At 40.9% G+C, this 17082-nt stretch overlaps 1 protein-coding gene across 1 annotated transcript in view; it reads left to right on the top strand.

Moving 5' to 3' along the window:
- Positions 1 to 17082, top strand: part of LOC149470701 (uromodulin-like) — an 80626-nt gene that overhangs the window by 15636 nt on the left and 47908 nt on the right. Inside the window, exons 6-8 of the mRNA XM_089661618.1 lie at positions 3881 to 4058; positions 10197 to 10367; positions 15468 to 15482. Of these exons, the coding sequence (XP_089517744.1) occupies positions 3881 to 4058; positions 10197 to 10367; positions 15468 to 15482 (364 nt within the window). The remainder of the gene's footprint in view (positions 1 to 3880; positions 4059 to 10196; positions 10368 to 15467; positions 15483 to 17082) is intronic.

Here is a 17082-nt window from a genome sequence, read left to right as displayed (position 1 = left end):
TATATATACTGGAAATGTTATTTTTTTTTAATACTAGTAATGGCGGCGATCAGCGACTTATAGTGGGACTGTGATATTGTAGCAGATAATCTGACACAAACTGACACTTTGTGGGAACCAGTGTGTGACAGACCCAACCAGGACAGGGGCTTTTGGAGGGGACTAGGGGCTAGTCTTCTACGCACTGATTATGGCCCATGGAGAGGACAGATCATTCTCTAATGATGGACAACAACGTGATGAACACTGAGAGCGAGGTTTGGATTGATTTCTGAATAAAGACAATACAGCTTCCCTTCTGGAGTGGATGGAGGGGTGTAATATTAATCTCCTACAGGTTACTGGTCAGAGGAAATATGGGGCCCTCATGCAGACTACTTGGGACAGAAATATTTTTCAACAATCTCTCTCAAGAGATTTATGAAGATAGAGGAATTCCACTTTTTCAGACTGTGGAATAATGTATGAGTTTGTTTTAGGATGGACAGATTATACAAGTGAAAGTAAACACCTGAAGGACAGCATGTGTAATGGACTTTGTGTATTCAGGGGTGGGCTTGTTGCCAGGCTGCCTGCTGTGGACTCCCTGATTAAGCAAAACATTGGCTGGGTGCTTGGCTGTTGATTAGTTTACTGCTAATTAGATCATGGTTTGCTGTTGGCTGTACTGATTACCGTTTGAACTGTTTAGGATATTGCAATCAAGTTCTTATCTAATCAGTAGGGTATGTTTATCCCAATGTGTAATATTGTTTTTATTGTTCATGTGTGGACTGCCCCCATTTATGAGTGTATATAAACAGGTATTTCTATTTCCAGTTCCAGTTTTGCACCAAAGCTAGTGATGCTTAGTCTTGGAAGTGACGACCATCTATAATGCCTTGTTCCTGTGTCCCAGTGATCAGGAAGCAGTTCTCTGATGGAATCACCCAGTCAAGGTGACAGGAGGTCCGTCACACAGTGACACTAATACAGTGATCAGTGCTAAAAATATACACTGTCACTGTACTAATGGCACTAGCTGGTAAGGGGTTACACATCCAAGGGTTAACTGTGTGCCTAACCAGTGTTTGTGTGTTTACTGTGGGGTGTTTTTACTTGGTAATGTGCTGGATTTTATTCCCTGCTTTGCAGGGAAACAAAGTCAGCACATCACCGCTGACAGGACATAGATGTGCCTTATTTTCATAGGCAGAGCTGTTTTCTGTCTCTCTCTTCACTGATCATCCACTGGCTGGCACCCGTTGATCAGATTCTGTTGTGACTAATCAGAACCCCTCAACCAGGATATATATATACAGTTGCAAGAAAAAGTATGTGAACCCCTTGGGATTACGTGGAGTTTTGCATGAATTGGGCAAAAATTGTGCTCTGAACGTCATCTAAGTCACAACAATAGAAGAACACAGTCTGCTGAACATAATACTACACAAACATTAGATGTTGCCATGGTTTAATTGCACATAACATGTAAACATTCACAGTGCAGAGAGGAAAAAGTATGTGAACCTTTGGACTTAATAACTGATTGACCCTCCTTTGGCAGCAATAACCTCAACCAAATGTTTCCTGTAGTTGTAGATCAGACCTGCACAACGATCTGGAGTAATTTTGGACCACTCCTCTTCACAAAACTGTTTCAGTGTAGCAATATTCTTGGGATGTCTGGTGTGAATCGCTCTCTTAAGGTCATGCCACAGCATTTCAATCGGGTTGAGGTCAGGACTCTGACTGGGCCACTCTAGAAGGCGTATTCTGTGCTGTTGCAGCCATTGTTTTGTTGAATTACTTGTATGCTTTGGGTCATTGTCCTGTTGCATCACCCATCCTCTGCGGAGCTTCAGTTGGCGGACAGATGGTCATACGTTTTCCTGCAAAATGTCTTGATAAACTCTGGAATTCATTTTCCCATCAATGACAACAATCCGTCCAGGCCCTGAGGCAGCAAAGCAGCCCCAAACCATGATGCTCCCTCCGCCATGTTTTACAGTGGGGATGAGGTTTTGATGTTGGTGTGCTGTGTTTTTTTTCTCCACACATAGTGTTGTGTATTCTTCCCAAACAACTCAATCTTGGTTTCATCTGTCCACGGTATATTCTGCCAGTAGTGCTGTGGAACATCCAGGTGCTCTTTTGCAAACTTCAAACGTGCTGCAATATTCTTTTTGGACAGCAATGGCTTCCTCCGTGGTGTCCTCCCATGTACTCCATTCTTGTTTAATGTTTTCCTTATTGTAGATGTGTCAACAAAAATGTTACCATGTGCCAGAGATTTCTGTAGGTCTTTATCTGACACTCTGGGATTCTTCTTTACCTCATGCAGCATTCTGCGCTGTGCTCTTGCAGTCATTTTTACAGGATGACCACGCCTAGGGAGAGTAGCAACAGTGCTAAACTTTCTTTATTTGTAGACAGTCTGTCTTACCGTGGACACATGAACATAAAGGCTTTTGGAGATACTTTTGAAACCCTTTCCAGCTTCATGCAAGTCAACAATTCTTGATCGTAGGTCTTCTGAGAGCTCTTTTCTGCGAGGCATGGTTCACATCAGACAGTGCTTCTTGAAACCAGTAAACCCAAAACAGGTGTGTGTTTTTTAAGGGCAGGACAGCTGTCAGCAACACATCCAATATCATCACACTGATTGGAGTCAAGGTTGGCTCACTCCTGGCTCCAATTAACTCTGGGAGAAGTCATTAAGCTAGGGCCTCACATACTTTTTCCTCCCTGCACTGTGAATGTTTACATGTTATGTGCAATTAAACCATGGCAACATCTAATGTTTGTGTAGTATTATGTTCAGCAGACTGTGTTCTTCTATTGTTGTGACTTAGATGACGTTCAGAGCACATTTTATGCCCAATTCATGCAAAACTCCACGTAATTCCAAGGGGTTCAAATACTTTTTCTTGCAACTGTATATATATATATATATATATATATATATATATTGGTACATCTGCTATAGGGCGATTGTGAACTGGTTAACTGCTTTAGCACCGCCCCATAGCAGAAGTACTGCTACAGGGTGGCAGTGGTGCGCAAAATCACTGTTAATAAAAAAAACAGTTCTCCTCCCTGTCAGCTACTGCACACTGCTTTGTATGGCTCTGCAGAGCAGTGTACTTACAGTGAAGCACAGTTAACCCTTTGATTGCCCCTCATGTTAACCCCTTTCTGCCCAGTGCCATTAGTACAGTGATCAGTGCTTTTTATTAGCACTGATCACTGTATTGGTGTCACTGGGGATGTCAGTGACACCAAGTCAGTTCCCCGCAGTGTCAGAATGCCCACCGCAGTCCTGCAGTCCCGCTATATGATTGCCGCCATTACTAGTAAAAATAACGAAATCAAAAAATTCCAGTATCTATACCGCCATTTATGGATACTATAACTTTCACGTAAGCCAATTAATTTACACTTATTGGGATTTTTTTAGCAAAGACACGGAGCAGAATACATTTTGGCCTAAATTTATGAAGAAGTTTGATTTTTTTTATGTTTTTACTGGACTTGTTTAATAGAAAAAAGTAAAAAAATAAATTTTTTTTCTCAAAATTGTTGGTCTTTTTTTTATAGCGCAAAAAATAAAAAATGCACAGGCGATCAAATACCACCGCAAGAAAGCTCTGTTTGTGGGGAAAAAAAAAGACTTAAATTTAATTTAGGTGCAGCATTGCATGACTGCGCAATTGTCAGTTGAATAACACAGCACCATAAAAAAAAAAATAGCCTGGTCAGGAAGGGGGGGAAATCCTCTGGAGGGCAAGGAGTTAAAGGGCGCTTCAGTGACAGTAGAGGGTTTGTGTCCATACATCGGGTTCTTTGTACACTTGTGTTTTATTTCCAATAAGTTTTCATTCTCTCTTGTTTTTGCCAGGTATTGCATGCTTTAAAATTATTGCTGTATAAACCTCTAAATTCATCTGTGCGCATCCTGAACGTCAATGAAAACGTCTCTGACCATTATACTGAAGGGTTCAATGTTCCAACTTCCTTATCATATTTACTGATCACAGGAGATGAGACATTCGCCTTCAATTTTACTGATCCGAATGGTACGTTCATGTCTGTAGATATACAGTAAGAATGTCGGAATGTGTATACGGCAACATCTGTGGAAAGATAAAACTGATATCCACCATTTCTTCAATAAAATGAAAATGATTCCTTACTGGCAACATTTACAGAAAGTTCCCTGGGAGTCAGCAGTTTTACATTGTTTAAAAAGTCAAATCCAAACTTAACAGACGGGAATTCTTCTCTTCTTGGTTCACCAGAAACCTGAGATGTGACCACATTTAACCACTTCCCGCCATCAGTGTAGCAACCGTGCAGACAGAGATGGATGAGCACCTCCATTTTGGCAAAGGCCTCCATCTTGTATCATTTTCTACTCCAAATCCTCCTCCCTCTCTGTTCAAAGAGTTCAAAAAGGCATCAAGGCCCAGCAGGGGAGCTCCTGGTTATAAACCCCAATTAACATAAACCTTTTCAATAATCTGCATATACCCTCTTCCGCAGTCTCATACTGCTCAAATAATGTCCATAATAAAGTCCATAATCAAAAATCAAAATCCAGAATAAAAACAAAAATAAAACAAAAATAGTCTTCCAAATGTGTAAATGTCCAAATCTTCCCTTCAATCCAAAGGCACCTCAAAAAAATAAACTAAATATAGTGCATTATCTTTAATACAAGATTATTATAAGTGATAACATGCAATCACACTGGTGATAAAAATCATACATGTGAAGTGAAAATCAATACTCCATATTAAATAGTGGTCCAGTGAAACAACCACTACAAACCGTGAAGTATCACAAAAACACACTGAGTGATCAGTAAAAAATGATCAGTGACAATTGTGCCAAGATAAAGTGCCACCACTCTGCTTATGGGATAGTGTACAATTACCCTCTTGCTGTTTTTCAAAGCATTCTGACTTCCTTTATACCAAATGGTATAACCTTCCTATGGAGTGCGCTTTCCTCTCGGGAATACACAGTGGGATCCCTTTCTCATACAGCCATAGGTACCGGGGTCCCCGTTCCTCGTAGGACAGATAGGAGCAGACTCAGTGGAGTAATCAATGTAATACACAATTTATTCACAAACTTACATTGTAAAAAATACCGTCCATCCTCGCTACCGTCCGTTCACTGTTATGACTAACTCAAAATGGCCGCGCTGCTCCTTCCGGCTCAGCGTCCGACGTCACGGACCTGACACGTTTCGTCACTTCCGACTTTTTCACAAGTCTTCACTTTTTTCACAAGTTTCACTTTTTATCTTGGCACAATTGTCACTGATCATTTTTTACTGATCACTCAGTGTGTTTTTGTGATACTTCACGGTTTGTAGTGGTTGTTTCACTGGACCACTATTTAATATGGAGTATTGATTTTCACTTCACATGTATGATTTTTATCACCAGTGTGATTGCATGTTATCACTTATAATAATCTTGTATTAAAGATAATGCACTATATTTAGTTTATTTTTTTGAGGTGCCTTTGGATTGAAGGGAAGATTTGGACATTTACACATTTGGAAGACTATTTTTGTTTTATTTTTGTTTTTATTCTGGATTTTGATTTTGGATTATGGACTTTATTATGGACATTATTTGAGCAGTATGAGACTGCGGAAGAGGGTATATGCAGATTATTGAAAAGGTTTATGTTATTTTGCACTTTCAAGGGTGGAAGTCTGACTTTTCAGTGGGAAGTTATAGAGTTTTGGATTTATTATAAACCCCAATTAGCCTGGCTCCCGTATGTCTGAGAGACTCTTGCTGGAAAAGGATCGTAAAGCCATAAACCAGTCCTTCACTGAGCTTCAAAGATATTTCAGGTAGTCGTAAAACGGACTCACATTTAAAAATCCCCTTTTCCCCTATGATTTCATGAAAGACTTACATAAAAACCAGGCCTATATTCAGACTGATCACTTTAAAACAAGTTGTCTGATTTATTACACCCCCTGGCTGACCTCTACAGGAGAGAAGAACATGATATCTCCTTAACCGTCCCAGCAGGTACGTTCGGCAGGTGATTCTGCATATTAATCTACTCGTGGATAGAATGTTATATGTATCCAGGGAAAGTTATTGCTCTGGTATCAACATGGGAGGAATTTTGGTTCAAGCTGGGGCCTCCGCCCACAACTCCCTCCCAAATGAGGCGATTGGTTCTCTGCTTCAAGGAGACACCCTGCTGAGTTCCTAGAAAAGCTGTTACTCTTGGAGCAGAAAGCTAAGCTAAGCTGAGTTGCGTTGAAGTTGAAGAAGCTCCTTTTTAACATCAGAACTATCTTTGGGAGATAAGGCCCTTTTTCTCAGGACACTCGAAAGCTCCTTAAACCAGAACTTTTGGCAAGTACTTTATCTCTCTAAATTCCTTTCTGTTATCTCTTTGCTGTGTTATTGTTCTCTGCATATTTATATATATATATATATATATATATATATATATATATTGGCTACATCTTTTTCTGTAAATATTTATATTGCACCCTTTTGACCTTTTAGTAATAAATCTTACTTTCTGAAAGTGTTGAACTGTTTCTAAAGCTCTTTAATGCAAATTACGGATTCCTGTGTTTACTATTCTCTTCTAACAATAAATAAATAAAAAATAGTGAAAAAATGAGATCAAGGTTTGACCTAAGTCTGTGGCAGAGTTAGTGTTAGGGTAAAGGTAAAGGTCAAAGGTAAAGGTCAGGGTCAGTATATTTTGGGTAGGATTTTTAAAAAAGTAAATTAAATGAGTATCAGTGTCAGTTGGTGTCAGAGTGTTTAACCCCTTCATGCCGAGAATACACGGCCCCATTGGACTGGGCTTTTTTCCGTGGGGCAGCATATTTGCACATCTGTCTTTGTACTGCAAGCTCCCAGCACAGAGACCAGGTTCTCAGTGAAAGCCCTGGGTCAGTTTCTAATGATCGGAACCCAGAACACTAGATTCCGGGTCAACCGATCGCTGTGATAGACTCTGATTGGCTATCACAGTGATCAGTCACTGTGAAGCCTGTCCCCGTTTTCCCTCTCTGAATAGAGATCAATCAATCAATACAATAATAAAAATAAATAAATAAAAATACCTACAGTGAGGAACAGAAGTATTTGAACCCCCTGCGATTCTGCAAGTTCTCCCATTTAGAAATCACGGAGGGGTCTGACATTCACATTGTAGGTGCATTCCCACTCTGTGAGACAGAATTTAAAAAAAATTTCAGGAGATCACATTGTATGATTTGTAAAGAATGTATTTGTCTCGCACGGCTGAACAGAAGTATTTGAACCCCTGAGAAGATCCGTGTTAATATTTGGTACAGAAGCCTTTGTCTGCAATTACAGAGGTCAGACGTTTCCTGTAGTCCTTGGCCAGGTTTGCACTGCAACAGGGATTTTGGCCCCCTCCTCCACACCGATCTCCTCTAGATCTGTCAGGTTTCGGGGCTGTCGTTGAGCAACACGGAGTTTCAGCTCCCTCCAAAGATGTTCTATTGGATTTAGGTGTGGAGACTGGCTAGGCCACTCCAGAACCTTGATATGCTTCTTACGGAGCCACTCCTTGGTTCTCCTGGCTGTGTGCTTCGGGTCGTTGTCATGTTGGAAGACCCAGCCACGACCCGTCTTCAATGCTCTGACTGAGGGAAGGAGGTTATTGCTGAAAATCTCACAATAAATGGCCCCATTCATCCTCTCCTTAATACAGTGCAGTCATCCTGTCCCCTTTGCAGAAAAGCACCCTTAAAGCATGATGTTACCACCCCCATGCTTCACAGTAAGGGATGATGTTCTTGGGATGCAACTCATCCTTCTTTTTCCTCCAAACACGACGAGTGGAGTTTAGATCAAAAAGTTCTCCTTTGGTCTCATCTGACCACATGACTTCCTCCCATGCCTCCTCTGGATCATCCAGATGGTCATTGGCAAACTTCAGACGGGCCTGGACATGTGATGACTTGAGCAGGAGAACCTTCCGTACAATGCATGATTGGAAACCATGACGGCGTAGTGTTCTACCGACAGTGACCTTTGAAACTGTGGTCCCAGCTCTCTTTGTGTCATTGACCAGCTCCTCCCTTGTAGTTCTGGGCTGATTCCTCACCTTTCTTATCATCAGTGATACCCCACAAGGTGACATCTTGCATGGAGCCCCAGTCCGAGGGAGACTGACAGTTGTCTTTAGCCTCTTCCAATTTCTAACAATTGCTCCAACAGTTGATCTATTTTCACCAAGCTGCTTGGCAATTGCCCCGTAGCCCTTTCCAGCCTTGTGGAGGTCCATAATTTTGTCTCTGGTGTCTTTTGACAGCTCTGTGGTCTTGCCCATGGTAGTAGTTGGCGTCTGACTGACTGTGTGGTGGACAGGTGTCTTTAAAGAGCTCAGACAGGTGCTACTAAGTTAGATTAATGAGTGGAGTAGAGGTGGACTTTTTAAAGGCGCAGTAACAAGTCTTTGAGAGCCAGAATTCTTGCTGTTTCTCAGGGGTTCAAATACTTCTGTTCAGCCGTGCGAGACAAATACATTCTTTACAAATCATACAATGTGATCTCCTGAATTTTTTTTTAAATTCTGTCTCTCAGAGTGGGAATGCACCTACAGTGTGAATTTCAGACCCCTCCATGATTTCTAAGTGGGAGAACTTGCAAAATCGCAGGGGGTTCAAATACTTCTGTTCCTCACTGTAGATCAAAGTCAGTGTAAGGGTTAGTGTGTTGATCAAGGTAAGGGCCTAGGGTCGGGGCCAGGATTTTTTTACAATTTTTAAATTAGTATCAGTGTCAGTTAGTGGCAGGATAAAAAAAATCAGCCGGGGATCAAATACTTATTTCCTTCACTGTACACCCTGTACCCCCCGTACATCCTGTATAACCCGTACATCCCGTACACCCCATACACCCTGTATACCCCATACACGCCGTACACCCCGTACATCCCTACATCCCAAACTTCCCATACATCCCATACATCCTATAAGTACCGTACACCCCGTATATCCTATACACCCCGTACATCCCTACATCCCGAACATCCCATACATCCCGTACATCCTGTACACCCTGTACATCCCATACACCCCATACATCCTGTACACCCTGTACATGCCAAACATCCTGTACACCCTGTACATCCCGTACATCCTGTATATCCTGTACATCCCGTACACCCTACAAATCCCATAAACCCCGTACATCCCTCACATCCCGTAAACCCCATACACCCCATACACCCTGTACATCCCATACACCCCGTACACCCCGTACACCCCGTACATCCTGTACATCCTGTACACCCCGTACATCACATACATCCAAACACTCATACACCCTGTACATCTCATACATCCTGTACATATCATACACCCCATACATCTTGTACATCCCATACACCCCGTACATCCCATACATCCCATACACCCCATTCATTCTGTACATCCAGGGCCATGGATAAGGGGGTACCACCAGTCCTGACGATCGGCGGGTGCCAGTGAACATCCTTTCGCCAGGACATGCAGATAGGCTTCTGCTGTGAATGTGACCCTTCAGTGGTAGTGCAAAATCATGTATATATACGTGATTTTGCACAGCAGGGCCACCCCATAGCAGTAAAACTGCTATAGGGCGATCCTCAAGAGGTTAAGATCCAAGCAAATCCCTTTCCCTTTCTCCAAATGCTGGTCCAAAAAGGGTGCAGAATGTTTGGAAATCAAAAGGGAGATGTAATCAGTGTCCAGATGATTATTCTGATTAGTTGGTTCATCTCGGTAAAATATATTAGCCTCAGAAACCTCTCAGATACACAGTGAACACTATATAGATCATTCCTCCTGTATATTATAATTATTATTATATCATAGGAAAGGTGTGTAGCCTACTTGGTGTCACTATGGAGGCATATTTCTGTAAATGGTATGAAATCAATACATTCCTGTGCAGAAATTGTACAATATGTACTTCCACATTTCTGATGTTCATTATTTCAAATCTAGAAGCTTCTATCTGAAATTCTTCAACCAGACTGAATGATATATTACTGAAGATTAAACTAACAATTGTTTTACAAGATGCATTTATTAGTCTTGTTTTAAAAGTATATATTATATATATGATATATATATTTTATTTTATTTATTTATTTATTTTTTAATAAATTATTTATTTGTTTACCTGTTATTATTTTAGGGAACACATTCACATTTGAAAAAAATCCGTTTTTTAATTACTGCTACAGCACTTATCACTATAATTGTGATTTTCTAAGTTCCCATTTGGTAAAAAGTCCGGCTGCGGGATCCTGGATTCTGAACGCTCAGGGGAATTCATCACTTTCTGTTCAAATATTGGGATTTACCGGTAAGTTCAATCATCTCGGTGTATATGAATAATTCTTACTTTAAGGCTTAGTTCATACTAGTTTCGAAAGCAAGCATTTGAGGGGTGTTTTTAACGCTCCTCAAATGCCTATGGAAATGATACTATGGACAGCACACAGTGCTCTTCACATTACACTGTTCAACAAATTTTTATTTTTTGCCAGTTTTGGAAACAAAAGGATCCATTTCTTAATGAATTTCACATTCTGAGTTCAAATATAACAATGAAATTTGTCAATTGGCTCTAGTTTTTCTGTAAACGGAAAGTTTTCTACTATAGGCGTAATGACTACATAATGCACAATAATTCTATAGATAGATGTCTTTCCACAAATATAAAGCAAGTGATATGACTACATAACAAAGCCTAAATGGCATAATATATTGCATAGGATTACCAAGAAAAATTATAGCCATAAGCTAAGTTGAATCATTTTAATACTTAGGATTCTCACTAGTTTTGTCTTCAGTTTGTGTCGGTTTTGCTTCTCTTGGCTTTTCTCTTGTATTCGAGGAAAGGGCTATCTCTTACAACTGCACGTGACTACACGCTTCAGGTTCTTCCTCACTTGACTCAACCACGAAGGATTCTGGTGCTTTAGGAATTGGTAGCCCCTCTCCATGAGGAACTGGACATATTGCCGATGGAATATTTGGATAGTGCACAGATAACTTTTTCTTCTTATTTAGCCCTTTTACAATTGGAGGCACCATACAAAAGTAACAATTACTAACATGATCTGTTGGCTCTCTCCAAATCATTGGCACAGCGAAAGGCATAGATGCCTTTTTTCCATTCAACCATTGCTCCAGTGCCGTCCCACAAGAATTGCAGCATATATGTGGTGCCCAGCTCTTGTCCTGGTCTCCTATCTTGCAGCCAAAATACAAGTTGTAGGCTTTCTTAATCATTCCTGTTATCCTCCTTTTTTGTGAGATAAAAGTTATTTCACCGCAGATATAGCAGAAATTATCTGCTTTATTCACACAAGTTCGAGGCATTACTGAGTAGCCTATATAAGCATAAAACGAAATGTAAAGACGAACTACAATCAGCTACAGATACTGCAGCTTTTATGCAGTGAAGTGATGCAATTAAAGGCTAATATTGCATCATCTCAGTATACATGACATTCTCTATTGGTCACCAGTATCAATTGCGCAATATGCAGCTGAAGTTGCATCATAATTTTGAATGGCTTACGTCATTAGATGGGTGAATATATCATGGAAACTAGAGCCAATCAACATTTTTTAGGGTCATTTTCGTTTTCAGCACCCCAAAATTATGTAAGATTAGCTAATTGTATGCCCAAAACTTTTTACCTGTTGAACAGTGTTATCAAAACATGAAGCGTTAGTGTCGCACCGCTTCAAAATTGAAACCTCATGTGGAATCAGGAGGAGTTGAAGCCTTTCGATGACTTCCATTCAAGCCTAAGATGACACTCCTCACCAGGCAGACATTTGCAAGGTGTTTGCTGGGCGTTGATACCATTAGAGTTTATTAGAAGCATTTGTAGTGCGGTTTTAACGCTTTTAAAACACCTATAGTACACTTCAAAACTGTGCATAGGGCATTTGGGGAGCATTTTTAACACTTGTAGAATGTCCATACTAAAGCTTATTAACGTCTGGCTAACGCTATAGTGGCGTTTTTGAAGAGTTAGAAATTGAGTCAAGTGTGAACGAGCTCCAACGGACTGCGACTCGTCTAATAGGTTCATTCTTGATATTTGGATAATGTGAACTTCAGACCAGATTTCATGGATGTGTTAAATTCAGGGCAAATAGGAATCCAGATTTTAGTTTTTATTGGCAGTTTTCTTTTTTTTTGTGGCAGATTCCAAAACATCTTCTGAGATCCATGTACTCTCCAGTGAACCAATCGAGTGATCCTGCAAAATGTTCTATCCCCCCCTCTGGTATGAAGGGAGCCCTGTCCCAGAGTTCATCTCTCCTCACTGTGGATGAGGGAGAAGGTGGTGTAGGGAATGGTTGTGGTGGGATGGAGTAGGCAATAGAAAATCAGCCATTTACAGCAATTGTCTGCAATGAGGGCAGCACAGGCCAATGTTACTGCTTCCATTTTTAAATCATTTTATAAGAAGGGGCCCAAGCCAGCAAGGGGGCCAAGGAAACTGGGTGAATTGTATGTGGGCAGGTAGGGTAATCAGTATGGTGGAGGAGGGGGCATTACTGGAACCAATCCCATGTATGGCTCTCTCTGAAGCAGCTAAAAAACTGGCTTATTCTCCTCTCCCTCCAGTTGACTTTCAGCTGCTGCAGAGAGAGCCATTCAAGGGATTAGTTCCAGTAATTGTCCCACACACCCATCACCCTCCCTGTGCAGCATATGTTTTCCTTGCTGCCCAGGTCCCCAGGTGTGCCCCCATCCCCACAGTGCTTTCACATTCCATCCTCTCCTTCCCACCGGCAGCTGCAAGCACACAATAGGATTCTTCAGGATGGAGAATGGGGGAAGGGTCTGGTAAATATGTCATATTTAACAGCCACTTCCTTTCCTAAATTAACACTGTGAGTGATCACTATCAATCACTCTCTGTGTTCATTCATAACTGAAGCATAATAAACTGTTTTTGAGGGGGTGGGTGGTGCCCTGTCAGGTAGGCTTTATGGAGCCCCGTGTTTCTAACAGCAGCCCTGTGTTTTCCTACTGCTGCTCTGTGAGAACCCCATTGGAATACTGTTTTTACTACATTGTTAACATAGAAGAGACTCCCAGGCTTTAAAGGTGACGCTGCTTGTTTGTTTGTTTTTTATGGGGGGGATTTCCCCTGGCTATATCTTAATTTTAAAATTTTTTTTGCCTCACCATCTCATTAAGCAGGACTGTCAGAAGCTTCACAAACAATTATGGCAAGGTGATGTACAGTGTTCTGTAGCAATCACACACTCCTAGATGGACACAGCCCCCCATTTTGTTAAGAATTTTCCATGTTGTACCATTTCTCACTTCCAAAGCAGGCTGCCTCCTCCAATCATTCCCCCCCCCCCTCGCTTTGGAGGGACATGTGGTCTGGGTGATAACAGAGGTCACAGGCAACCAAAGTACAGCAGGAGAGCTCCAGAGCTATAGAACCCCCAACAGAGCTGGGGCCTAGCTGTCTGGTAGCTGTGCAATCTGGGATATCGTAAAAGCGTAAACCAAGCCCTTCACTGAGTTCAAAGACATTCCAGAGAAGTAATAAACTGGACACCACATTCAGCATCCATTTTCCCCTATGATTTCATATCTTGGAATATGAGAGACTTACATAAAAACCAGGTATATATTCAGATTGGGCACTTTGATCCAAGTTTCCTGATATTTTATACCCCCTAGCTGGCATATATAGGAGGGCAGGAAAGTATATCTCCTGAACCATTCAAGTGTATATGACATGTTTTATCTCTAACCATTCCACAGATGCTGCTGAGTATTAATATACTAGTGCCCAGGGTGCCAAATGCCCCAAGAATAAGTTATGAATCATAATAGCAGCTATGAGAGTTTCTGGCCATAAATTAGGGCTCCACCTACACCTCCCTCCCGAAAAGGAGACAATTGATTTACTGCTCCAGGGAGGCACCTGGTGGAAATACTAGAAAAGCTAAGCTGAGTTAAGGGGTAGAGAAAAAGAGTTCCCTGTTTTAACATCGAAACTGACAGTGGGAGATAAATCCTTTTGGCTTATGAAACTTGATCTGCTTAAACCAAGGCTGACTGGCAAGTACTTTAACCCTCTAAATTCCTTTATGTTATCTCTTTGCGGTGCTGTTGTTCTGTGTATATTTATATATATATTGGCTACATCTTTTTCTGTAAATATTTTTATTGCACCCTTTTGACCTTTTAGTAATAAATCTTATTTTCTGAAAGTGTTGAACTGTTTCTAAAGCTCTTTAATGCAAATTAAGAATTCCTGCCGCTGAAGAGCGCTACTGTGTGTGTTTAGCCCTCTGTATAACCTGCCTGTAGTGACAGTGGTATACAGATGATTATTTCAACCATCATAGTGTTATTGCTGATATTGCCGAGTTTCCTCTTTCTCTGTACAAAAAGGCGATGGTGGCAGTGTGAAGGGTTAATTGCGGAATTAACCCGACCCAGTAACAATCGCTCCCAGGCTGCCGGTACATCGGTCCATTAGCTGGAAAATTGTTGTGTAGGGTGCAGCTGGGCGTGGCATTGTTACGCATGTGACATTGCGGTTTTAGATTGGCTAGTCCTTCGGTCACGAGTTTGGTGAGAAGGGCTGGGGTCTGACGTCACGATCGTCACATGTTCTACCAATTGTTTATTGTTGTTATTGGCCTTTCTCTATAATAAAGTATCATACAATTCTCTATACATAGCATTTAACCAATAGCAGTGGAGGTTATATGTGGGAAGAAGCAAAATTTGGAGCTTTTAATGTGCTGAAATTTGGGCAAACATTTGTAAATAAGTGACAATGTTACCATTTTGAAAAATGCATTGGGACCATGAGGGAAAAGAGTCGAAATACTCAAACCATTCCACCCCACCCCATCCTACAACCCTTATCATCCCTAATTCCACTTCTAGTAATGTTCAAAGTCCTCAAACTCCACTGTAACTTACCTACTTATTATTTTCGATCCTGTTAAAGGAAATCCACCTGAACTGAATATATTAAATATATGTTTCTAAAGCACGGACCTCAATCCCGTATGAATGTAATGCTAACCACACATAGTACAGTGCAGGGGCGGACTGACAACTCATGGGGCCCCCGGGCAATAGGGGATCATGGGGCCCCTGTGTCCTTGCCCAAACTCAAAAAAGCCTATGAAAAATGTACAAGGGGCATCTCATGGGGCCCCCTACTGACCCCGGGCCCTCGGGCAGTGCCCGAATTTCCAAATGGTCAGTCCGCCCCTGGTACAGTGTCATGTAGAGTGGAATGTGAGCGATGTATTGTTGACAAATTGTAAATGAGAACTTTATAATGATACTTGTCACAAAATGCCACTTTATCTGTTATGATTTCCTAATTGCAAGAGATACATGTTGAGGAACAAAATCTCATGTTCTTATTTTTTACATTTTTTGTAGGGTTGGACAAATCAGGTAAGCCTGATGTATAATAATGTTGTGATTTCTTGATATGTTATTATTACAATTCTATTATCTTCCTGTTTTGTGTTGAGCCTACCAGTCTATAGATGATATTCAATATGGTCACCGCTCCAGAGGTATACAGAACAAAATTTCTGCTTTTACTTTGGTTTGTTTTCTACAACTGATACTTTTTCAGTTTTGTTTCCTGTTCACCCTGAAGGAGGTATTTACAGTATTAAGGCATTGTGTCTGTTGGCAAAATCTGTGCCACAGTTTGTATTTGTATTTTTGACCCCTGCATAAAAGTGCAAAAGGCTGACAAATGTTGTAGGTCACTAGGCCTTAGACACGTTTACCACTGGAGATGAGACAGAGTTTTATTCAAACAATCGCAGAATTAAGGAGTGATCAGTGGCCGGGTTTATTCTGTCACAGGGCTATTTTTTTTTTACAATTATTCTTTATTTGGTTTTGTAAAAGTAACAATCATTGGTGAAGAGATGAAAACTATTAGATATTACAGTGAAAGACACAAAGGTGAGAGAACACATCAGGTTCAATAATTTGAGTGTTATGCTTAAGATATGAAATAATACATCAATGTACAAGGCAGCAAAATTAATTTGAAATTATTATGGTTATAGCAAACATTTGAAGTGCCACACTGGGTTGTTAAAATCCAAATAGAAGGATTTATTCCAAAGCATGCAATGATCTCAATAACCAACATACAATCAGGTCCATAAATATTGGGACATCAACACAATTCTAACATTTTTGGCTCTATACACCACCACAATGGATTTGAAATGAAACGAACAAGATGTGCTTTCACTGCAGACTGTCAGCTTTAATTTGAGGGTATTTACATCCAAATCAGGTGAACGGTGTAAGAATTACAACAGTTTGCATATGTGCCTCCCACTTGTTAAGGGATCAAAAGTAATGGGACAATTGGCTTCTCAGCTGTTCCATGGCCAGGTGTGTGTTATTCCCTCATTATCCCAATTACAATGAGCAGATAAACGGTCCAGAGTTCATTTCAAGTGTGCTATTTGCATTTGGAATCTGTTGCTGTCAATTCTCAAGATGAGATCCAAAGAGCTGTCACTATCAGTGAAGCCATCATTAGGCTGAAAAAACAAAACAAACCCATCAGAGAGATAGCAAAAACATTAGGCGTGGCCAAAACAACTGTTTGGAACATTCTTAAAAAGAAGGAACGCACCGGTGAGCTCAGCAACACCAAAAGACCCGGAAGACCACGGAAAACAACTGTGGTGGATGAGCGAAGAATTCTTTCCCTGGTGAAAAAAACACCCTTCACAACAGTTGGCCAGATCAAGAACACTCTCCAGGAGGTAGGTGTATGTGTGTCAAAGTCACCAATCAAGAGAAGACTTCACCAGAGTGAATACAGAGGGTTCACCACAAGATGGAAACCATTGGTGAGCCTCAAAAACAGGAAGGCCAGATTAGAGTTTGCCAAACGACATCTAAAAAAGCCTTCACAGTTCTGGAACAACATCCTATGGACAGATGAGACTGAGATCAACTTGTACCAGAGTGATGGGAAGAGAAGAGTATGGAGAAGAAAAGGAACTGCTCA

Source organism: Staurois parvus, unplaced genomic scaffold (genome assembly GCF_062004578.1).
Source record: "Staurois parvus isolate SC_StPar_1 unplaced genomic scaffold, SC_StPar_1.0 ptg000034l, whole genome shotgun sequence".
Lineage (NCBI taxonomy): Eukaryota > Metazoa > Chordata > Amphibia > Anura > Ranidae > Staurois > Staurois parvus.
Note: the sequence above shows the minus strand (reverse complement) of the source record. Positions and strands in the feature narration are given on the sequence as shown.